Source organism: Apteryx rowi, unplaced genomic scaffold, assembly GCF_003343035.1.
Source record: "Apteryx rowi isolate R43461 unplaced genomic scaffold, aptRow1 scaffold_96, whole genome shotgun sequence".
NCBI classification, from domain to species: Eukaryota; Metazoa; Chordata; class Aves; order Apterygiformes; family Apterygidae; genus Apteryx; species Apteryx rowi.
This window is the reverse complement of record NW_020451271.1, coordinates 1,135,964-1,161,483: the sequence shown is the minus strand read 5'-3', so window position 1 is coordinate 1,161,483 and position 25,520 is coordinate 1,135,964. Positions and strand designations below refer to the sequence as shown.

At 36.8% G+C, this 25,520-nt stretch overlaps 1 protein-coding gene across 3 annotated transcripts in view; it reads right to left on the bottom strand.

The window, feature by feature from the left end:
• Positions 1-6,207: 6,207 nt before the first annotated feature.
• RAB2A (RAB2A, member RAS oncogene family) overlaps positions 6,208-25,520 on the bottom strand; it is a 41,861-nt gene continuing 22,548 nt past the window's right edge. Inside the window, exons 3-8 of one of the 3 annotated variants that reach the window (XM_026054712.1) lie at positions 24,730-24,851; positions 24,564-24,646; positions 22,567-22,659; positions 18,735-18,846; positions 9,979-10,047; positions 6,208-7,662 (exon numbers count right to left, since the gene is read on the bottom strand). In XM_026054712.1, coding sequence (XP_025910497.1) covers positions 7,567-7,662; positions 9,979-10,047; positions 18,735-18,846; positions 22,567-22,659; positions 24,564-24,646; positions 24,730-24,851 — 575 coding nt within the window. In that variant the 3' untranslated portion in view covers positions 6,208-7,566. The remainder of the gene's footprint in view (positions 7,663-9,978; positions 10,048-18,734; positions 18,847-22,566; positions 22,660-24,563; positions 24,647-24,729; positions 24,852-25,520) is intronic. The other 2 variants (XM_026054711.1, XM_026054713.1) reach the window with 2 other exon arrangements.

The following is a 25,520-nucleotide window of genomic DNA, read 5'->3' as shown; positions in this document are numbered from 1 at the left end:
TGCGGCCGCACCGGGCCCAGCGGCGCGGGACGGCGGGGCGGCTCCGGCAGGCGGCTCCCGGCGCCCGGGTAACCGCCGAGCGGTGTCACCTTGCCCGGCAGCGAGCGGGTTTGTTCTCCGATTCATACAGCGCTTGCTTCGGTATCAGCGTTTCCTCTGCTGCGACACTGAAACGATCCTCTTCACACTTCTGTGAGCAACAGCAACCGAGAGCAACTTCAGACTTCAGCTGACAGGGAGGAAAAGCTGCTTTGCATCTTGCATACTAATCCAATTAGACTGGAAAGCCAGCAGGACAGAATGAAGTTATGTTCACCTTCAAAATAAAASCCAAAGGGGGGGGAAAAAACCCAAAACACTGCTAGCATGGTGCTTGGCCAAAAAATTGTTAATAAGGAACTGCATTTTTGTTGCAAGTTTGTACAGAAGCCTTGTACTGCTAGCAAAAGACCTAGGTGAGCTAGAATAATCAAAGCATTGACGTTTTGCTCTTGGGAGAGAGGATTTGGTGGCCTTCCTGAGGACCTGTAAGTAAGGCAAACCTTCAGCCTTGCAAACTGCTTAGTGCTCTGTGCCCAGGGCTCACATCACCAGGTATGTTTATTCAACCCTTTGCAGCATATCTACTTCAGGCACAGCTCAGTGAATTTCCTTGCATGTCTTATAGGTGGATTTATGACCGTCTACATATACCCACTTATATAGCAACATTGTCATAAGCAAACATCACTTTTTCTGAAGTAGTCAAACTATGAAGTTATTTTCAGTGTGACTGAAATAGTGCAGTAAATACAGCTTTTGAGTAAGGTCAGCTAATTAGGACAGGTAGATCCCATTGACACCCTTTTGCAGAACAAAACTTTCTCCAATCTGTAAAAAATGATACTACTTTGGCTGTGAGTTGTCTCTGCTCCCCTCCCTACTCCCCCCTCCCCCAGCATCATTTCTCCTTTTCATCACAGGGAGAAAAATGGGATCCTGTCCACAAAGTAAACCAAAAAAACCCTTTCTAAGGACAGTGAATAAAGGTCTTTCATAAGAACAGGGAGGTGTAAATATGCTGCTACTTTTCTTGAATCATTCCTCCTAAATAGACATGCACCCCCAAAATCCAACTGGGAAAGAAAAGGAAAGGGTGGAAAAAGTAGCAAGGAAGAAAAGAGAGGTACAGAAGGTATAAAGAAACACAAGAAAATACATGGAGTTTTGAAAACTTAGAAAGAAAATAGATTCAGACCTGGATAGGAATGCAGAGAAAATGTCAAAGTATTATTTTATGGTGGTTAATTCTGCAGGCCAGTATTGTGACGTAATTGTATAAACTACATTTTCTCCAGTGTTATAGATGTCAGTCTTTCTGAAGTTGCGTGGCTTTACAGAAAGACAGGATTACATATGGGATATACTTTACCTCACATGCTTCCATCATTCGACTTCACAGCAATGCTGTAGAAGATACCATGTTTTACTTCCTGTGCAGTAGTGTTTTACTTGTGGGATTGGAGTTGAACATGAGGCAAAGCAAATCGGCACAACCCATCAGCTGGGTTTTTGTATGCCATGGACGGCTCAGAGACCTTAGTGACCACTTTTTTTTTTTTTCTTTCTTTTTAAGAACAGTTGACTGTGTATAGTTTAGAAGTGGCTAGGTTAACTGTCAAGGACATATTCCACATCAGAAACACAAATTCGTTTTTGTTTTGATAATCTGTTAGTTTTAAGTACTTTTAACATGAACCTAACTAGCAATCCATGAGTGAGCTTCATTCATCCTCACAAATTAAAACAAGATAGAAAAGACAGGGAAAAATGGTTTTGCTGACAAATACATGCAAAACTGCTCTATCTGTACATAACAATGTGCAAATTCACAAATTTTTTTGAGTTAATTTGCCCTGTGTCCTCCCCCCCTGTTTCTGTTCAGATCCTTAAACCGTGCTTCCATGTCTTCAAAATCTGGAAGCTGCCTCAACTCTAGGCAGTATTATCAACATACATCTCGCACTAGTTTCTAAATTTGAAAGTAGCATCAAAGAAATGCGCTAACGTGATCTGGCAGCAACACTTTCTGAGGCATAGGTGGCACTGTTCAGCTGCTTGGGTAATATTTTTTAAGCTAAAAGCCTCTCTTTCTTTCCCTGCATCTTCTTAATGGGAAAGGGCAAGCCACTCTACATGGTTTTGTCTTCCTGAATGCACTTGGTAATTAACTGTCTAGTAAGTCGCATAAATTCAAACAGATTTCCTGCATCTGAAAGCATTTTCTCTTCACAGGTCATGATCAGAAAACCTACTGTTTCCTCAACTATTTAATTTGGACTATGTTAGCCCCAAATTATCAATTGTTACAAATGCCTCCATCTCTTTTGAGCTATACTCAAGAGATTTTCTTGCCTCCCAGTATTGTATGTCCAAGTCTAGGAAAAGTAAATAATTTTTACTTAATTTTATAAATTGTTCCGGACTTCTCTTAAGTGAGGAAGGCCAATGAGATCCTGCTAATTTGTATCAAATATACTGTAGTCCCACCCATCAAGAAGATTCTGCCCAATATACATGTTTAAATCTGTGACTTTAAAAAAGGTATTTGAAAATCGTAACTGTTTTCTGGGGAAAAAAACACACAAGACACAATATATGTTGATGCAATGATTCATTTACATTCACATGGTCATGGACAATTTTACAAGAGCTGTAATTTGGGACAGGAGTTCAAATGGATGTACATACATTGTAGTAGACTAGCCTCTAAATAAACTTTCAGCTTATTTTTCACTACACCTTATTTCACCTCTAGGTCATGTAGAGCCATCTGATGTAGCTGTCAAATCACATGCCTGAATATCAGATACATGTTTGATTTTATTTGTCAAAACAAATTTTCAGAAATTCTCATCACCATTATAGGGTGACTTGCAGTATTGCAGGTTGCAACCAAACACATGATTTTTTAAAGTGAGCACTATACCTGATAACATAGAATAGTGATTTCTTTTAATCAAGAGCTCCCTTAACAACAGTATACCTCTTTAGACTGAGATAAAAGCAATTGCTGCATGTGCTGGTTTTGCCCTTTCCAGCTTGGACTGCCTGCAATAGGACTGCTACAGTAACAGCCACTTTCCTCAAGGCAATCCTAATGCAGGAACTTCTTTTTTTTTTCCCCCAGCTGCTAAGCAAAGAATAAACTCTTAGCTTAGCCCCTCCTTTATTGGAAGGGGAATAGGGTAATATGCTGTAATTGGTTTTCCATGTTTGCCAAGAGTCTGTTTCCTCTTATCATCCACAATATTTAATATAGGTCTTGTAATAGTTCCAAAAATAATAAAATCTGTCCCAAGAATAAAAATGATAGATCCACAACACGCTGCTTTTTTGTCATGGTCTTGGTTTTGTAACATTCTGTTAGTAGTTTTTATTGCCTAATGTTGTGGTTTCTTTCATACACAGCAGACCCAGTAAAGACATTTCATCAGCTACTTATACAGCAGCAGCCTGGATTATTTACAAATGGAAATTTCAGTGCCATGGTAAAATAAATCACTGCTATACACTGTTAAAGTTACACTGTAGTAACATAGCAGAAAGAACAGAAGATACTAGGGGGAGGAACTTTAAGAATATACTAATCTTCAGCACCATGTCACCAAAAAAACTGATCAAGATATCTGAGACTTGTGGGTAGTCTTTCTCCCTAATCTCTTCCCATTCAGTAGTGGAAGAAGAATAGAAAGATTATATCCACACACACAAGCAAAACAGTGCACATGTAATATGGAAACAGAGCCTATGCAATACTTTCCCCATGATTTTAATCATAAACCAACATAGTTCATTCCTCCTTCCCCACATGATACTCTCTGTATTGGGCAAATTCCCTTAAGTGTAGGTGCAATTGATGTGGAGCAGTAAAGATGGAGAATAGCACTTTGCTGATTGGATTCCAATCTGAGTGAGAGAATACCAGAACAGACCAGAGAAAAAGAAAATATATGAGAGAGACTTGATTTAGGAGAAAAAACCTATGAAGAAAAGTTGTAAGAATCAGTAATGACAAAATCACCATCTCAGGCTTCAGGATTTGCAAAAGCAATACCTTATCAATGAAAACTTTGTGAAAAGCACAGATGCTCTAATGCAAAAAAAAAGTCTTTTTTGAATATTTTCACTCAAATTCAGTTTAACTATAGCTTAGAGCCTGATAAGAGGTTTTTATTTCTTCCCAAGAATCAACTTGGTGCTCTAACACTCAGAGTTAAACTCTTAAGGCAGAAATAATTTTCCCAACTTAAAGACATGCCATTTAGCCTAAAACTAATCTGTGCCCTCCTGAAAACCCTCAAATATATAAATAATATGGTTGAAGGCTCTTCAACTTGTCAACAAAACAATGAACTAAGTATCATAAGAAGTATAATGTAATAGGAAAAATCTCTGAAGCAAGGAACGGAGCTCTGCCTACTGGGGAATTGAAAATGTCTCTCATTATTTTAACTTATCTGTAAATGTTTTGGCAGTTATTTACCTTAAGTCAGTTCTGAGTTTGATCTTGCACAAGAATAAATCAGAATGACTGAAGCCAACAAAAACATACAGGTATAAGACCTAAGGAACTTTAATCTTTTCTAAGTGACTGCCGAAATTCCTGGAGCTTCTCATTTTAAGTAGAAATAAGAGAGACAAGTCTTAAGTCATGCTTAGAGGATCTGTCATTCAAAATTTATTCTTTCATAAGTTAACTGTGGTTTATACCATACAGTAAGTTGGGAGTACTGGAAAACTGCACCATGATATGATTTTTCAGTATTGATAGTAGTTTTGCATTACATTAACAGCGGTACAAGTTGCTGTAAAACAATGACATTTTAATTCTTTGGTTACAAAAATGCCATCAAAAGCAACTGGAATGCAATATGGAAACTACATAAGTTATCAGTCACTCATATACAAGTCAAACTGAAATCTGTAACAGAAAAGCCTTGTAAAGCACATACTGTAAAATTAGACCTTGTTACTAGGTTCTGTGCATTATAATATTTAAATCCTAATAGCACAAGATAGGATCAATGGCTTCTCAAAACCCACAAAAATACACATATTTCTATTAGGTGACAAAAAGATTAGGTTCGCACAAAGCTTGTGACAAAAGCAAGCCAGAATACGAGAAAACTTCAGTTTTGTTCTAGCTCCTCTTTGAAAGTACCAGCTTCTTCATACAATGTACAGTATAAGACTGGCACATAAGCCAGAACCTACTAGCAGGAGCAAAACCAAAATGCACACAACTAATTATCATTGTATTCCCCCCCCCNNAAAAAAAAAGCAAGCGAGCAGGTGACTCCTTGCTATAAGGGTACTAGATCTCTGGTCATTTCGATGCCTCCCATTGTGTCCCATGCTTTCAGAAAATGAGTGGCTGTCAGAAGCTTTAGTCTAGTATMCCAGCTTGGTAAACCATCATCCCTTAAAACAGCATGCATTATTCTTTTTCTCAGAATTAGGGTATAAATTCCCCATCTCTGCTCACCTAACAGTGGCAATTTTTATGGCCAAGAGAAATTTACTCACATTTCTAATGCTGCTGAGGCTGCTACAGAAGAGCATACTTTCTCCCATCTCGTCTCAAGTGACTGAGCTCCGCTACATTGCCAGTTCCAAAAATCTTCAAGCAGTAATTCAAGCAGGGAAGCAAGTACTCGTTTGTTCTTTCTTTCTTTCACGTAAGCGCCTTGTTACTACGAGGCAGTTTTGCCTCAGCATCAACACAATTTATTCCCAGGGTTTTATCGTCATGCAACACAGTCTTTGAACTTCAGCGGAAGCAATAAAAGTGTTTTTGTTTTATAAATGCAAATATTAAACGGTTAGCAGTTGAAAGAATTTTCAATAGAGTGCCCTCTCAAAAACTTAAATAGTTTAAAACAATTACACTGCATTGCTTCCAGTGCTCCTGCATGGGTAAGAAAGATTCACAGTAAGCAAGCAAGGGCATAAACCCCTATTGGTTGACCCTTCGCCCACATACAAACAGAAGGTTCCACACATTTTTTATCTTTTATTTAATCTCAGAACCATTGCTGTGTTACACTTGTCAGACTGAAGTTTATTCACTTTCAATGTTAAAGTTTTGACAATAAGAATGGATGACATGAGGACCCATGTCCCCCAGCGTTGTGTTGCAGCCAGTATTGGTCCAACAAGACACAAGTTTTGCAGTCATTTTTTTCCCCCCACTTTAGAGATACACGAAGCATGGCCTTGCATTAGTGTTACCCTTTTATCTGCGATTTATATAAAAATGAAGAGGTGAAAACTCGTTTGTTTCCTCATTTGTAGGAAAAGTGACATGAGTATTCTGTACTTTAACAAATAAACACTTGAACACAGGATTTTGTTTTGTACGGTTGCAACCATTTCATTTGAGGCAGAACAACCCCTCCCTGTCCCCCCCCCCCCCAAATAAGTACCAAAGCATTTCTAGTTTTGATTTTCATCAAGATTTTCAAACTGGCAGATTTTATTTTCACACCCTCTTCACAATAGACAAGATGCTTACCATATATTTAGGATTACAAGTTGTCACTAAAAGAAAACTTTACACAAACACTGTACAATTAGGTTGAAAAACTGCCCTTGCATGAAAAATATACCTAGAAATCAAGTGGTAAACAAGAAAAGAACATTAAAGTTTTAATAATGTGCCATTTTAAGTTTATCAACTCCTCCTGTGTTTTTCATTCATACTCTGTTTTTACTTCTAGTATTCATTAAGGCAAACAGCTAATCCATTTCTGAAGAGGTGCTGTGGAAATTGTGGACAAACAGCAAACATTTGGCATTAAAATAGATAGCATGTATGTAGCCTCTAGTAATATACATTAAGCATTTTCTTGGACTTCAGGATAATGACAGGGGAGGATGAACATGCTAATAATGTCAAAAAGGTTTAAAATTTAGCATCCAAGCAATTTCTAATAATGCTTCTGTAGTTTTCAAGCTCTAAGTAGTATAGAATTTATGCAAATGCATTAAAGAATTCTAGCTTGGCAAGTACACCCAAGCAGGTTATTAAACTATATATACAGAAAGTGATAAATACAGAATTAAAAGAGTCCTTCTGCTTCTCTTCATAGCCTTGAAAATTGACAAAAACTTGAGGACAGCTCTACAATATTAAACATTAGGTAACCACAGGAGCTGGGAAACCTAACTACACAAACTGATTAAAATACTCAGATGACTTTGTAGTGTTGAATACAATTCAGTTCGTAGTCAAGGGCACAAGACAACATTTAACAAAAATAATCACATCAATTGACCTAGAAATCAAATGTAAATAGATATGAATACAATCTCCAAAATCTGTCTTTAAGTGAACATTAACCATTTATTCAAAGTTATACAAGAATTTGAAGGATAAAGTCTTCTTCTGCAACAGGAAACCAACTTACAAGTTTCATGTCTCAGTTGAATTGAAGTGGAGGCGAGTGGGGCAGGTAGGGGGCGGGGAGGGTGAATGAACAAGTTAGTAGGCCCCATCCAGGCAGCTGGAAAGTAAAAATAGGCTCAACAGCAGCCTCCACCAGCTTGTTGTCCTCCCTGATTGCCTGCAAGTGTTGCATTAGTTGCAGCATGTTGAGGGCCAATTTTTATGCCATTTGCCTGGAATAAAGTTTAAGACACAGTATAATTATTTTAGAACACTAATATACATGAAAACCTTTTTATTTTTTTCCTCAGAAGGTCATATACCAAGTTATCCTTTCACAGCAATAAATGTAGCAAAACTTTTCTTTTTTAAATTTTTTTTTAAAGCAACACTTTCTTGGCAATGAAATATGATTTAAAAGAAAGATGCTTTCCTTCTCATTTAAATTTCTCTCCATGTTAAATTCTGCACCTTAAACTCCTAGCATGAAAACACAGAGCAAGAACAGTATTTGAATACTACTTTATATTAGGCTTTAAAAATACATTACATTTTCTAGGAACATATAACCCTCCCCTCCTACCAAAACCTCCATTAGTTCAGTATAAAACTTTTCCTCTCTAGACAGCATTTCTTTCTGTGTTGAATCAGCTGTACAGGCTAAGGGCATACGAGTGCTCTGTGTCATCAATAATTTCTATGATCCCAAAAGACATGGCTACCTGCCAAGAACCCACACACAGCGTAGCTCTTTCATTCATCAAAATCACACTTATATCTTAACCCTCACTCCCTCAAGTGGATTTTACCTAAAAATACAGCACTTTGAGAAAAGTAATACAGTAGCTTCAGAAATTAAGCTCTTAAGGAAACTTTGCGTCACAGTAAATCTCAGATTTATAGTGCTTGGCAGTTGTTCTGCAACAGTAGTAGCCTTGGGGTTTCTGGCACTAGCTCAGTATTGACAGCAGCTGATGTGGTTTCTTTTCGCTCTTTGACTCCTCTTTAATAAAAAGCATGCCCTATGGCTCATTGGTTTTGCCCCCTCTGGGCTGGTAGCAACTTCTTGAAGAATCAAGGAGCCAGACTTGGCATAAAGCCAAATAACTAGCATGGACTGTTGGCTCTTGACAGCATATTGCAATCAAAGCTCCATAAGGCACAGTAAAGCAGTCAGCTCCTATATGAAACTYGACAGATACAATGAGCACGCCTTTTCAGACACTCTGATTACTGTCTAATTTATATTGCATTACTGAGTGCATTTTCTTCAACTTTAAAATTGTCTTTAAGGGTTTTTCTAAGTTTTTCACCACTAAACCAAATTAAAATAGTGTTTCACCAAAGTGCTATATGCATACATAGTTTTTTCAGTCAGGATTAGTGTCTTTGCATGATTACTAATGAAGCCATATTTAGCTACACATTTCCTACTGCAAACACTGCTCATACTACTGTAATTTCTCATTATTTCCTCTCTAAAGTCTTTTACCCATAATAGCAATATTTTCATTAGCTTAAAGTTTTTTTGTTGAGATATAGTAAGCAGAGAGGTGATGCTATTTAATACAGTCCTGTCAATTTCCTTGCTACTGTTCCCTCTCTGAGCAACTCTGTTAGGACTACCACACACAAGAGAAGCATCAGACTGACAGTCCCAGACAGAGGATACTCCTGTTCACAGAACAGATACAGAACAGAGAGTGGCAGTGCAGACTTCCACATGCGGTTTTACTAAGCACCTCAGTAGTGATACTCAGGGACACACAGGGGTAAAAAATTGTGCACCAGAAGTAACTGGCCACTTCACACTAAAATTTAAATCTATTTATGTGGCATTGCTTTTTGATGCAGGTATTAACAAACTGGGAACTTCCATGAACCTACCAAATATTTCCATCTGCTACCACTGAATATGAAACTGCTTTTTTCTATGGCCAGGAATGCATCTCCTAACTACTCAAGACTTTCAACAGGACAATCATTTTAAAATTCAAGAGAGAAATTATTGGTCTTTGGTTAGACTCTTTCATTATAGAAGCAGCCCCTGCTTCTCCCCATTTCCCCTCCCCCCTCCCCAAATAACCCAAAGAGACAGGGCATGATAATCTGTAATTTCAGTAATGTTCATAGGCAAAATGGCTAATCTTTTATTCCCTACCGAATCCAGCCACCCAAACCAGCAACATTTCAAAAGTCTTTTATGTAACTCTCAAAGCAATCCCTCCCCTACACTGGACAGCTCATGGAGTGCATCTGGCATATCAACATGGTCCCCCATTTACATAGCGGAAAATTATCTTTGAAACAGATGACACCATATGGAGAAGTGGATGAAAGTGGATTTTCTTCTCTTTTGGGGATTTATATTATTTTGTGATGCTTCATGGATGGATAGGGTCACTTATTTTAATCCATTTTTATTACAATGGCAGACAATTCTATATCCAAGTGGAATGGACAAGTATTTTGCTCTCCAACATTTTGGGCAAGAGGAATTTTGTACATAAAGAAGAAGTGTTCAGAGTACTGGAAGTACTGAAAGTTACCTCATTATTAATGTCAAAAACTCCTTCCTGGATTTTCTCATAGATCTCCTTTGCAGTGTTAATAAATGCCTAAAATACAGAGGGGGGGGGGGAAGAAAAATCAACCAGTGAATATGATATCCTTCAGTGTAAGATGCACTAACTGGAGTTCAACCTCATGTGCACTTGTTTCAGTAAGACTATTCTTCCTGACCTCAGAAGGAACAGGTATGACAACAGTATCCTCTAACCTACTCTGAAGTAGCAATGGATCACTTGCTGTTTACAAGAACAGTGACATTTTCATAACATCTGTATTCCACAATCTGTTGTCCAGTAATTACTGAGGAAAAAATGGTTTAAGATATATAAATTACTTTTAAATTATTTATTTCTGACCCTTATGGATAGATTGTGTGGCAGATGGTTTCCCCTACCCTTAATATCTTTGTAATAGGCCACTCTAGATTAGAGTGCTTAGCAACATAAAACCACAGGGTACTTACAATGATGATGTAAGGATGCTGTCTGCTGGATGAAACCTTATGCTATCATTTAATATTCACCTAATTTTAAGAACGTATTCTCTTTAATTAATCTTGTACATGATAGGCAATAGACATCTTAATAGGAGAACGAAGAGATTCCAGGTTTTATTATGATTTCCTCTGAATTAAAATGATAGATTTTCAGAAAAGACAGACATTCAGGTCAGAAAGAATGAATGATATAAATGTTTCTGGTTAAAGTTTACAGTCAATGATCCTATTTTTCAGCTTGCATTGAACTTTATAGGTCACATAATGCCTAAGATAATGTATAATTTAAGAGGTGATTGACACCTGCTAATGATTACAATCAATATCAAATACATAGTTCTTTTTGTTTTAAAATACCATCATCATACAATCATACAAGATATGCTCTTTTCTGCACAAGCCTATTACAGCACACACAGATCTAATTCAAATATAAAAAAGTAAACAGGGTTCACGGAGAGGAACAAATCATACCTTTCCTCATTTCTACACTGGAAGCATTTGACTGCTGAACTTGCCACCAGAGCTTTGTTTCCTAATTAACAGGACTGATATGTTTTCACCTTTAAAGGCCTTACAGCTCCCCAGAGTAATCAATCTACTGCAGCTCAATTACTGCACCAAGCACACACCACAGCCAGTGAAGGAGACTTGAACGACTGCGGCAGGAGCGGAAAGATATGAATATGCATAAACTCCAAGTGGGTGATCGAATCATCACAGAGGGTCATGAGAATTTGCAGCAAAATAATGAGAAGAATTAATCATTGCAGATTCACAAGGCACTTAGGAAGTGAGTTCGTTTTTCAAACATGCGTTAGAGTTGAGAAGAAATTGGCTTTCAGCCAATTATGAATTGATTCACATTCCTCAGAAATTGAAGTTTTCAATATAAGAAGAAAATGCAAACTTATCTCGGTTTCTGATTACACACTAATTATTGTAGCAGCCTCATACATGGGACTAATGAAAGGTATAGGTCAAAAACTTTGGAAAYTCACACAGCTGGAATCTGTGAAGATAATTGCTTGCTCCCATTTGAGTAGGACATTAAGCAGAACTTGAAGTCTTAAAAATGTGTTATGATAACTTCATGTAAGCAAGCACTTAACAATTGGCACTTTAACAATTCTAGAATGTGTTGGCTAAGTGTGCCTAGGCTCTTAGAATTAATTTCATAGAAATTAAATGAGATGTATAAGAATTACTTTAGACCAACAAAAATCAGAATTTTACCAGAATACAAATTCCAAACTAACAACTGAGTAGAAAATACCTTCTGGATGCTACATTCAAGAACAGATCACTGCAAGAATGTATCTGTCCCCCCAGAAATAAAATGCACTGGAAAACGCAGGGTGTCTTGGGTATCACTAAATTACACCTTTTCAACATAGTTATTACCCAGGCACCATAACGTTCAGTACAAACATTAGTCTGCTATAATATTGAGCATATTGCTTAAGAAACTATGGATGTGAGAAATCTAATAGTCTACTTTACTCATTTCTATCATTTCTGTTATCCAGAAGACAAAATCTGATTACCAAATTGCCATCAGCGATTGCGGTGCAAATACTAGCATTAAAACATCACGTACTGGTATTCTGCATGGCAAAATGCCCAAGCTGTAGTGTTTTGCATCCATTTATTTTAAGTTAGCTTATGTTTCAAAGTGTAAGTGGACTTAAAATAAATGCCTGGGAACCTTACTGAAACACCAATCTAGTCACTTTAAGAACATTATACATATCAGATTTTGGCATTGTATGCTAGTGCCCCAATTAGCGAGGACAAGAAGGTGAACTCAGTATAAATGACTTATTCTAAAAAGCACTTTATATATTGCATGTTCTATCTCTTACCTGGAACATGCAGTATACTATAAACTCTCAATCTATGGGCAGTTTATCCAGTTGCAGATTAACTGAGCCATGGATGCAAAGAAACAAAGCTGTTTCCCTTCAAATCCAGTTTGGATTTATTAGACCATGTGCAGCACTGCAACAACACAGCTGTAGCACTTCATACGCCAACTTGGATCCAGGTGCAGCTTAGCCACTTCCGCACAACACAAGGCTTCAACCACTAGGCCCACACGGACTCAGGCTGGCTGCCTACCAAGCCTACTGAGGTTGCACCATACGTTCTGGCAATACTGCTGATCCTGAAGCAATATGCAAAGACACTCAAGCACCTCTACAATAAATCAGCTCAAGTCCATTCAGGTTACTTTCACCACCTCAGGACAGGCAGTACCATATTCAACCTGCCTTTCTACTCAAGTCACCTGAAAGGTAACAAGGCCCTGCTACACTGTGCCTCCATTACTCATAAGAGGAAGAGCCCTGTGCAAATAGTAGTATGTTAGGTTTCCAAGTATACAAATTCTAGACTATGTCTGAGAAAAATCAAAAGTCACTGATGCCTTTATGCTTAGGAAGATTAAAACCAAGAATTAAATACCAGATGTAGACATTTTCCTACAGTTGCAGTGCTTTCTTTTTTTAATTTAAGAGACTACTGAATATAGCTATACCACAGCATTAAAAAAAAGTTGCAAACAAGTTGATCGGTGATTTTTAACATATTTTTCCATTGTGTTCATCTTATAGCTAGGTTCTCAAACAGTGACGATAGCAATAGCCTGCTGAGATAAATGGCATTACTGTACTTTACAAGTGGGGTGAGTCTTGTAAGATGTGATCTACCCACCATGTCACGTCTGTGCCAAGTGTGAACTAAATGTAGGGATTTTTGAGTCACAATATACCACTGCCTTTAACGTAACATTACTTTAGTTAATCTGCATTAGGAGTTTCCTAGATCACATTGCTTCACAGGAATTAAGTCGTCTCACAATGCTTACCTCGAAAAGAAGAAAGAAAAAAAAGAAAAAAGAAAAAAAAGAGAAACCAAACAGTGCAGACACTGCATTTAAAATAAATTAATCCTAATACACTGAACATAAAATGCAATCAGCTATGACATCCATTTTACCACACAAAATAAACAAGCAATATAGGCTAACTACCTTTGAGACAAAAACAGGAAGAATGAATTCTATTACTGGTAAAAACACCTCAGGAAGTAAGGGAATAAGCTACCGCTGCTTCTGTCTTATGCAGGTTATATGTAGAAGCAGTATTACGCTAAAGGCACTGGAATGCAAGTCACAAAAGCTACATTCAGTTTTCATGTAGCACAGACGTGACAAAATGGGCAAATAATATCTCACATAGTCTCATTTTCCCCATTTGCAAATTGCAATAATATCACTTCTCTATCTCAGAAAGCTATTGCCATGATGAGTGTTTGAGGACTTTGCTACAAGCTGAACACAGAACAAACTTGTGAATTAAACACTGATACTTTCCAAACTCAGATTTTACAAGTTCATCTTTGCTTAAAATCAAAATAGATCAGGTTCTGCATTTTCAGTTCATGTAACATGCTGCCCTCTGGTGGCCACATTAAAGTTAAACAGTGCTTTGAAATGCGAACTGGTTTTAGTTCATTATTTCTGAATGCTTTCAGTTGAGGAACATTCTGAGGAGACTTTGAAGGTTACATAGCTGACAAATTCTAAAGCATGGCCCTCATCTCTCTGGTCAGCCAATGCCTAGAATGTCCTCCTTCCTTCCTATCATTTAGCAGTAAAATTCTATATAGTTAGACTACTCTAGTACTAAAGGATGCATTTGGAAGCACTAACAACACGGTCCACAAGTGGATTTAAGTGATGCCCCATTCAGCACCTCAGTGTGAATGGCATGTAAGTGGTGCTGGATGGCCACTTAATACAGGAGGATCCTAAAGCTCTGAGCAGCTGTTTTACACACAGTAAGACAATACTTTTTACAAGTAAATGATCTTTCAGAAAGAAGCCTAGGATACTAAAGGGGCTACAAAGGGGCTAATTACCAAGCAGTAGGGAGGTACTATAAAACCAGCCCATACCTCAAAAACTACCCAAACACATTTGTAGCTTTATATCTAAAGTAAAGGTGCACAGGCCCAAAACAAAACTTGACAGCAATCTGCATGTATGTAGCCATTAAACGAAGTGCAATCTTTCTGACAAACTTATTGGGAAGTCGCACATTACTAGAGCTTGAAGTGTCTCCAAAAGTGCTACAGCTGCTTTTAAACAGTTACAAAGGATGGAGCACATGTGAGGGGGGAAGGAAGCCAGAACTAGGGATCCAGGAGAATCTATGGTTCACTCAGGCAGATATATCATAGTTTTGATGCTCTTCTATAAAGCCTGAAACCCCCCAGACTAACTGAGGCCTTGTATTCTGATTACACATCGAGAAGCCCCAAAGCCCCAAGAATCAGTGTTCCTTACTGTGGAATTGGGACAAGGCACAGGGATTCGCCTCAAAGAGGTGAAAGCTGTGAATGCTCAGGAGAGCCCCATGTCCTGCCCCTTCTCTCCCCCAGGGCTGAAACTCACATGAGCTTCATCTCCCTCCATCTTCTCACTGAGGAAGCTGGCAAAAGCATCAGTTTCACCAGGCAGCTGAAGGATTGGGGAATTTCTATTTCAAGAAAGTTTAACAAATACTGGTTTTAATAAAAGTTAAAACAAACCTAACTAAAAACAAAAACCCCAAACTCTCATGAACTAGAAATTCTGCTTCTTCCACAAACTCTGCTCAGTAGCAGAGTCTGGAGTAGCAGCCTGGAGTGCAAGCAAAACGCACAAAGTTATTCCGACTTCCCAAATCCAGCTAGGTATCTTTACCTCTTTAGAATCAGCGTGCACAGATTCAAACAATGATATTCCAGGGATACAGAGACAATGAGGGTGTGCCATAGAAGACTGTATGGCTACACTGACTTGATGCGGATGATTCTATTCTGCCTTTACAGGTATTAGACACTGTCCAAGCAGAAAACAGCAAGCTCTGAACTGCATCTTTCTGCTAAGACTACAATTAACAGTCATACACTGTTGTTGAACTACCAACGAAAAAAAACCCAACAGATGTGATAAAAAGTTAACATCTCCTGTTGCAAATGAGAGAATAAAATTCTTAAATATTATGTGTAGTTTTAATGCAAGGTGGGAAAGTAACTTGCATTTTGATTAAAACAAGTACAAGCATGCTTATTTTGCTTTGGAATGCTATTTAGAGTGCACTAAAAAAAACAAAGCAAAGATACAATTATGTTTTGATAGCTGGTTATCCATCTTAATGCCTTTGGACAGAGGCTAAAAGTAACTCAAGGAAAAAAAGCTGTTTTGACAAATATGATACAGCTAAAGATGCTAGTCAGACTAGCCTTGTGACAGCAGCTAAATAAACCTGTGCCTTAAAAAAATTGCAAATAATCCTTTTATCTTCCTAATGATTCGGAAACTCCTCTCACCCCACCACATTTCACACTAAGCATGATGATTTAACTCGGTGGCCACACTGAAGTCTTGGAAACCTCCACAGAGGTATGAAGGAAGAGCCCACACCTACTCCCTGCCTCCAACAATCAAGTATCTGTTGTGCAAACAGGGTAAACATTACTGAACAGCCTAGTACGAGATGAACAGCTAACAGGATATTCACTATTGCTAAACATTCCTACCAATATTTTCAAATGATCTTAAGATCCAAGCACAGTACAGGACAACCTACTGCCTCAGCTAGGTATTGACTAAAGGCATTACACAGTGTAGAAATCAGAAGGGAGAACCGGTTTAAACAAAGGAAACAGCTAAAACAAACAAAACCCTTAATGAGAGAAGTTGGTTTGCTCACATAAAGAAACAGCTACAGACTTTCTTCCATTATGTTAAAACATCTACAGTAGACGTTTATGACACAAGGCAAAGTAATACAACGAAGTTGGGTCAGAAACGGTGTTGAACTGATCATACTTATCTCCAGAGACTTGCATTGTCTCTCACCACAGGGAAACAAGATATTTTCAACTAGAGAGATGAAAAAAATCCATTACAAAAAAGTCTCCTCTGGCCATTTACCTCCTTCTGGTACACCATAAGGAGCATACGCCTATGTACTGTGTTCCAATAACACATCTGCATGGAATGCAAGTAGCCTGTAAACTGAATGGCATTGACTAGGACCACAGGAATTTTATGTCTATCTGCTTATGCTTGATGATGCAGATCTGTTCTGTTGCCTCATCCAAGCATCAGGGGTTTGTACTGCCACATTGCCCCTCCTGAATCCACCCAGTAACAAAGCTTTGTATTCAGTGTACAAGAACCACACAATTACTAGCTCTGTTGTTGCAGCTCATTTCAGTCTAGATGCATACTAGAGACAAAGTTAAGAAGTGCATGCTATATCTTGATCTAGACTGCTGTGGAAATGCTCAGGCAGTAAACAATCTAAGCTTCCCAAGTTAATAGGACAGAATTAATCAGTATATAATGGAATTCCCCCACTAAAGTAGCTATTCAGAAAGTGTGGAGTGTGGTTAGATAATGGAGGGCCTGAGAATAATACAGTAGCCTTTATATAGTTAACAGAGTCTTACAAATTATCAGAATAGATAAAAAGTTACTTGCTGTAGAGTTTCTTTATCCCTCAAGGATGTAAATTGTACAGTGATCCTGAGACTTATGGACATCAACCAACACGTTTCAAAATTAGCCGGTCTTTTATAAACACAAGTGACTTGGAAAAGCAATACAAGCAGCCCTGAAAAGCCTGTATTTTATGAACTGCTATGCTTATACTCTTTTACAAAGCATTTAATTCAGAACATGTATACAAATACTTTGTTTTTTCCCCAGGAAGAATGGGCCTCAGAAGGTTTTTGGAATTCACTTGGAAGTTCTCCTCTCTACCTCAGAAACTGCTGATTCAAGAAGCCATTCTAAAGCACCAAAGATGGCAAGTTTACCCTACTTCCTACTCTAGAAACTTTCGTGAAAGCATTTCTGTTAAAAACAAAACAAAAAACAACCCCACTTTACTTCTGGAGGTTAGCAACTCCAGCAGCCATATTAGCTCACAATAAGATAGCTTCCACATATTGAGGCGACAGGTTCATCAACTATTACATCTTTTTAAAGGTAGTTTTGTAGAGGGCATGTTTGAACGATATAAGATGATCATTTCTAAATCCTAAAGAGTTCTAGTTCTTGTCCCATAAGTACTACCCTCAAATTCAGAAACCAAAGTCTGAGCACTGTCTCTGGGGGGGATGGAAGGAGGGAGAAGACCATAAAAAAAAACAAACAAAAACCCACAACATTTAATCTACAAAATATGTTTGGCCACAAAAAAAGAAAATCTTCCTAATTCTACAGATACCTCAAAGTTTGATCCAAATATCACTCTCAAATGGGTGGAAGAACTGTCTAAACCCCACTACTGAGGGGTTTATCTTGCACTTAGGGCAATTCTAGAGAAAAGGAAGGATGAACTATACAGTATGAGAGGCTGAACAATGTCATGCTATTGTAAAAAAGATTAACAACCTGGGGTGTATAAACTGGATTTGGCCTGCAAGGCAAGTGAAGCAATCTTTCTACTCTACATAGCATTAATATCTCAGCTGAGGTTCTTTGTCCACCATCCTTTGGGAAAGGTGTGGGGTAAATCTAGGTGAGATATGCAACAACTCGGACGTCTGTAAACATGAACTATAAGGAAAACTAGGACTTATTTACTCTGAAGTAGAAAAGGAGTGAAAAACATAACATTATTCAAATACAAAGCAGGCAAGCAAGACAACGATCTCTTCAGCAATCTGTAGAGGACACAGCAAGAAATTGCATGCATGAATTGCAGCAAGGAAGATTTCTTCTAGGTATTTGAGGGGAAAGATGATGACTGTCTTACAATAAGGATACCAAAGCATTACAAAAGATTGCCTGAAAAGGCTGTGAAATATTAGAGGTCTTTAAGAACAGGTTAGACTGACATCTGTCAAGGATACAGAGAGCTTCTCTTGCTTTGGACTAGCAAACCTATTCCAGTCTTATCTTTTAGACTCCAAGACAGACAGATGTACCCTGACTTCCTTGATCAAAATATTTTTTAAAAGAATAAATATTAAATAAGCTACCAGAGTCTCAGCAATTTAATCAGTGCCACACAATCAGATACAATGCAGACATTGTCTTTTCAATAATGTAAATTTACAGAGTAGTTAATTCAAGTTAAGGAATCCAAAACCTAGAGGAACAGTATCTGCACAAATTACAGCCTGCAATTCAAAACAATTGTTTTACTAAAAATCAGTGTTAAGTGAAGTTACCTCTTCTACATTAGAAGCAGTTTTGGCAGATGTCTCCATAAAGATAAGTCCATGCTCTCGTGCAAATGCTTCACCTTCTTCCTTCTTGACTTCTCTTCTAGATTCTAAATCACTAAGATGGAAAACAAACAAACAAACAACCCAAGTTACCTGTACAGTCCAACGTGTCCATGTAAGTATCATTCCTCAGATACATGCTTATAAGCCAACAGTCTCCCCATTAGGTCTTATGTACATATTCATATCTATTGAAGTTTTTAAGTAGAATTACTAGAAACTTTGCACTTACAGCATATGCACTATATACACTATATATAAAGCCACAGCATCTCACTTGTTTGACTTATCAACCCCAGCTGAGAAAGATCTTACCACAGACTTCAGTGAAATGGCTTTCAACTGGATGCATGTATGTTTATCTAGTTCTTCCTTCAATACTAACTTTAGAAAATGTCATTTTAGGTAACTATCACTCCTTTTAGTATAATGTTACCTAGTTATCCACACTGCAAAAGCTGAACTGATAATAGATTTTTTTTTATAAAAGATTTCTTAATGATATTAAAAATAAAACTAGTTCATTTTTTCTGCTAACAAAACTTCATGCAGTTGGATTTCTGTTCTGATAAAAAAGTCCTAAGAACAAAAATAAGGTATTTTAAACCACATTAACTGTCCCTCCTGACAAGCCAGCATTTAGGTTCTGAAACTGCAGGCCTGCCTGACCTGGCCCTTTAGCAGCAGATGAACATAAGTGATTGTTACGCAGTTTGTTTCCTGCTTTCAAAGCAGTCTAGATGAAAGTTAAATACTATATGAAAAAACAAAAAGCTCTCTTGGATTGAATAGCTAAAGACAAATCCACTTCTGTAAACTATATAGACACGTGTTTCACTTTTACTTATTAAAGTTTCTCGAGGAACAGCTTCTCTCCTTCTTTGTAAGCACATTTGTAACCACGTTTTGAACAATAATGCTGCATTTAAATTGTGCGTGTGAAAGTATGTTCTCAGATGCACAGTTCCAAATTAAACAGCGTGCAAATACATAGGTTTAATTTACAGCTAGACTGCCAGTAAGAAGTATCACACTGGCTTCAATGCTTCCATTCTCGCAATTAGAAATACATYAAAAATAAACCATACTCACTGCAGCAGCCATTTTGCAGCAAGTCAGGTTTTTGTCATTTTAATCACTACATGCTAGTTCAGATGAATTATAGAGTCAAGATTGTTCAGCAAATCATTTGAACATGGAGCATTTGGAGATGAGGATACATGAAAAGTTTTCTTAAAGTAATTTTGATGTTCATTATATGCAAGTATTCTCACTACCTCAATTTAGGCTTAAGACAAGTTAACAAGGTATTCATTCTGATGCACCTGAAGTAGCTATCCGAYACTGTATTTTCAAACTTGAGCAATGCTTTACTCATAGGTTACTACCACACTACCCTCAACAATATCTTTTAATTTAAAGGTTTGGTTCACTACAGCATTATCTCAATACTAAAATAGAAATAAACAATTCTTTTGATTTAAGACACTGCAGTTGCATCAAAAGCTGCAGTGATAACCCAGTCTAAACTCTCTACTGATATCTTAGCGTATCTCTATAAGAGCTTTAACTGCTTCTACTAACCACAGTTGTCTTCCTCTCTCCATACATCCCATTCCAATAATTCGAAGCATTTGGTCTTACTAGATCAATATAGCTATGTTTTGTTCTGGAAAGAAGATTAAGTATAGTATTTGTAATGTTTTAATACCAATATTTCTAATGTTTTCAAAAACCAACTATTACATTTCAGATTAAGATCTCAATGTTCTTCAAATCTAGTAAAAAGTCAGTAGTACAAAAGTATTTCTGGTGTACTTTTTGGACTCTTAAGAACAAAGTTTATTCAATTCCTTTATTCAAAAATCTTATGTTAGTATACATGTCTTTTCTTCCATCAGTCTCAAGTAAAATGCCCTACTCTATGTCCTGCAATATGCTTTCAGTACAATGCAACAGTTAAAGGCGTTTCCTCCCTATCTTCCTCTTTGAGACTTGAAAGCAATGCTTTTTAAAGAAACATCTTAAAGAAATTTTACTTCCTGTACTTACTTTTACTGTAGCATCATAATCTGTATTTAAGATAAATAATCTAAGTATACTCATTGTTGAAATAAACTTTAGTTGCAACTGGGATAATTACTGAGCTAGCTGCAGGTAGTGTATTATAACATACAATCATGTCCACATCAGCAGAATGTAAGATATTAAAAATTTACAGCTCAGTTTAATAGCTAAGAATAACCAGGAACAGTTACAGATGTCTTAACTAAGCATGCAAGCTTATGTAATACTTATCTCAAGTACACTATATATTTGTGTACACTGTACATATTTCTGTTTCTGTCATTGCTGCATTTTCACTCACATAAGCATAAAAAGTTAGTCTTTGACATTACAGGCTTACCAAAGCTTCATTTAATAAGAGATTACATTTTTATATTAATTTGTAAAGATTATACTTATCATATACCTCTACTAAAATAATTTGTTGGTCATTTCCAGATTATATAAGTGTGGGCAAACTTCATAATTACTTAAAGCTTAATGTGTTCTGATGTTTACAAGACAAGGCGATATTTTCTGGGGGGCTGGACAGGGAAAGGCAGAAGAGATGAACAGGCCAGACTAGTGAAACCAGACAGTCATTACCATAAGGCTGTTTCTCAGTAGTATCTCAGAAATGATCTTGCTGTTCATTAAATTTCAAGGGAGAAGCCTACACACTTATTTCAAGTGGCATCTTTACCTTCAACAATTGCTGAGGCATGGAGACAAGTTGAGGTCAATTAGGAAAAGGCAAGTGTAGCATAACTAATGAGTTACTAAATTCTGAGATCATGCTTTTGATATTTGGGAAAAAAAAATCCTGCATTTCCAGTAGAAAAATCCAGACATGATGCTGCAGTTCACTAGATCAAGAACTAGATAAACTACAGATAATAAAAATATATTATTGAATACATTAAACTTAAGAACTTCACTGTTCAAACACCTACAATTTTTCCCTGTTGATGCCGAGAACTTCTGACTGTCCAGGTGATGAAAAAAACAAGCAAAAAATCATTTAAAAATTTAGTAACAAACTTCCAAAACATGTTAATTGAATTTTCAGCACCTAGTGTATCTAACAGCAGCCTGAATTCACCAGGAAATGGTAAAATCTTTGTAATCATTAGAAAAAGCATTCACTCCCTGCCCATCCCCAGCTAAAGCATATAAAACACGAAGTAGACTTAGAATTCATAAACATCTCATGTAATCATAAAGCATGCACTTGTTACATTTAACGAATGTAACAAATGTTTCTGAAGTGAATCCTGTAGCATGGATTGCATCTAGTTCAATGACATTTTCTCTGCTATGATTCTAAACTGATCAATTTTTTGTTGTTGTTAAGAACACCTAAAATTAGGAGCTTATGTTCCCTTTAATAGGGAGAAATCTAGGCGCTTCTAAAGGATGATTCAAGGTGTCAAAAAAGGACAGTGAGAAAAATAATTCATATAATTCTTCATTTTATGCAATCAAGACTGATTTTAAAATAAAATTACTTCTGAAAAATGTGCAYAGGACATAAGGTAAACGTGCTGCACACGTATTAGACTAATTTGAAAAGGAAAGGTTTCAGATTCACTGTAGAACTATGTTCAGTGGTTGAAAGTTATTTACAGTTAGTATACTTCTTACAAATAAGAATACAAAAAAGGTGAAATCCAAACAAACAAGCCATAAAGCTTTACCACCTACATATTACATAATGATTGAATTTTACCTTTTATTCCCAATAAGCATTATGACCATGTTGGAATTGGAATGCTGACGAGCATCTTCTAACCAGGTTGTCAAGTGATTGAAAGTGTCCCTCCTATGTATGGACAAGGATGAAAATTATAAGCAGGATTTCGAGAAATCATTTTCCCTAATGTTTTGCTTTTACCTTCCTTAAAAGTACATTGGCTTATTAACAARTCTTTTGCCCTTAAACTCATATTAAGCCTTGATTATGTTTAGATTATATTCCATTACTTATTAACAGATATCAAGGATTAAATTCCTGACCCATTAACATTGATCAGTTAGATTCCACAGGCTTTAGAAGAACCTAATTTTAGTCCAAGTTCAAGTAACACAGCAGCTAGCTTTCTACAAATAACTATTTAATTGCTCGTTGTTGTAATGATGAAAAGCAAGCAGAAATATCTGTTCACACACTTGACAAAACTTCAGAGAAGATAATCAACAACAAAGAATATCATAATATTATACGAAGTATTACTTTCTTACAGTCTGCTAAACTCTGTTTTTAATCCAAATCAAAGTTATTTATATGGTCATTTATACTCCAGTTTTCCCTTCTACCTCCTGGAACTTACTAAACAAAATTTAGAGAGGGATGGACTCACAAAAAAAAGGAAGGAAAGCTCAAGTTTAGTTAGCTTCTCTACTTGAGTAACACATTTATTAGAGTACATGCTCCAGGGGTAAGAGCTAGTAATCCCTTTGTCAGAGGGAGAACATGCAAACAAAAATTTAGTAAACAAGGAGCATTAAGTATTTATGAACTCTGCCTAAAAATAACTGAAAAAATGTTCCCTACAGAGTAAAGAGAATTCTTATAGCCATAAAAATCTGTATTTTTATATGCATATAAAATCCACTGAACAAGACTTTAAAAGTAGGAAGTCCAAAACATACTCAACCATTCAAACAATACAAATAATAATGTGTTCACACAGTAATATTTGTCCTACTATAGACAAAAAGCAGTTTACATTCATTTACTGTGAGTTTATAAACTCAATAATTAATTTAGCAGTAAATTACTTTGCAAGTAGATAAGGTATAAGAGGGTAGCATTCTACAGATTTTACTGTGTACAGTAAATCTCAAACGTAGCATGTGATTAGTATTTTACAAGTGTAAAAACATGCATTAAGAATAGAAGTTTCATTTGCTGCAAGCCAATTTAGAAAGAATAAGTTCCTTTTTGGCATTTGTTTTTAAAAATAAGTTGGGGAGGGGAAGGAAAAAACCATTTAAAAAAAATCTCTACTAAAAGCTGTTGCTTGGTCCAGCAACAAGACTGAGATCCACGAACATGGGAAATTATACACCCTAAGAGGAATTCAGCGCCTGGACATTTTCTTAAACCAATAGTCATGATCATTGTCTAGTCAAAAAAAAATAAAAATCATCCCACAGTTTTGCAAATAATATGATATATGGTGATTTTATTCAAGACAGCAGGAAAACCTTAGTCACTTCTGTACACCCGCTAAAGAAATCACAGTGCAAGAACTGTATTCTCGTAACTTAATAAACATGTCAATGGTAGAAGTTTTCCAGTATTTTCATATAATCAGACTTTGATGCTATACTATTTCCCTCTTTTGCAGAATGGTACTTCGGTAAGAAGTTTGCAAACAGCTAAAGAGAAATTACACCTCATGCTAATAAAAACATAAGAAAGGAATTCATGAAATATTTTAAGGCCTTTTCTCAATTAAGGTAATGGACATTCATGGTCAAACAGTTTATGAAAATATTTTGTTACATTCTTCCTGAGTTTACATATACTCAGCCAGTATACAGTGCACAATCAACCTGGATCATATCTTGGCTTAGAGCACTTAAGGCAGGTGTTACAACATTAAACTGACAAATATCTATACAAAAAGTCATGTTAATATAGACATCATAACATATCATAGTGCAGTTCTACAAAGACATACAGTTTTAATCCAGTTATACTTTCCTCTGTATTCTCACCTTGTAATGTCATACACTAGTAAAGCCCCTGCTGCCCCTCGGTAGTAAGACCTTGTGATGGAACGGAAGGACTCCTGCCCTGCCTGTAGAAGACAAGGTTTCATTATTTCATGTCAAAGTGTTTTTTTTTGTTGTTTTTTTTTTGTGCTGAAAACCACAAACTTACTTTAGAGAGTATTTTTGCAGGGAGGATTCTGGGGGAGAAATCAGAGAGGAACTGGGGACAAAAAGTCTTTAACACTGGCGAAAGAAGGCACATGAGGAGAAGACACCAACTACAGCACAGTGCTGTTTAAAAAAAAATAAAAAAATCTCGGAACAAGACCTCTAAACCTTTTTTGGCAATCCCTGACAACCCAATTTACTGAATGGCTTCACAATACATGAATCATTATTAGAGCACAGAATGGACTCCTAGCAACTAAGCTCTGAAGACAAATTTGAAAGGAAGCAAATAACCCAGAGCTTCACATTCAAATTCAATAACCTGCTCCCTGGGGCAGCTGTTGACACTAGAATAAATAAAGCCCATTGTAAATAAATGATGAATGACATCTTTACGCCCACCATCTGCTGGTGTAAGGTTGTTAGAAGGCCAAGGATGCAGATTTTATCTGTTATATCATAAACTGCAGCCAGCTTTCAACAGTCTTCAGATGGAATTCTTTCTGTAATCATTTTATTACAAAAAAACAGAAAATGGTTCTGAATTCAATTTTACATAATTCTGCTCCACCAGTTAATCAATTTCCTCTGCACTTGATAAATAATGCTTGTCAAATGGCTACAGGATGCAAGAGTTATCTTCATAACCATTGGTGAAAAACTTCATAGATCCTACATAAATTAGACAGTTCTTATAGAAAAGTATTCTACAAAAAACTCAGCACTTAAAGGATTGTGCTTCAGTTTATGTTTTAACCATATTCAACTATTCTGCAGTTCTGTTTTGAACCC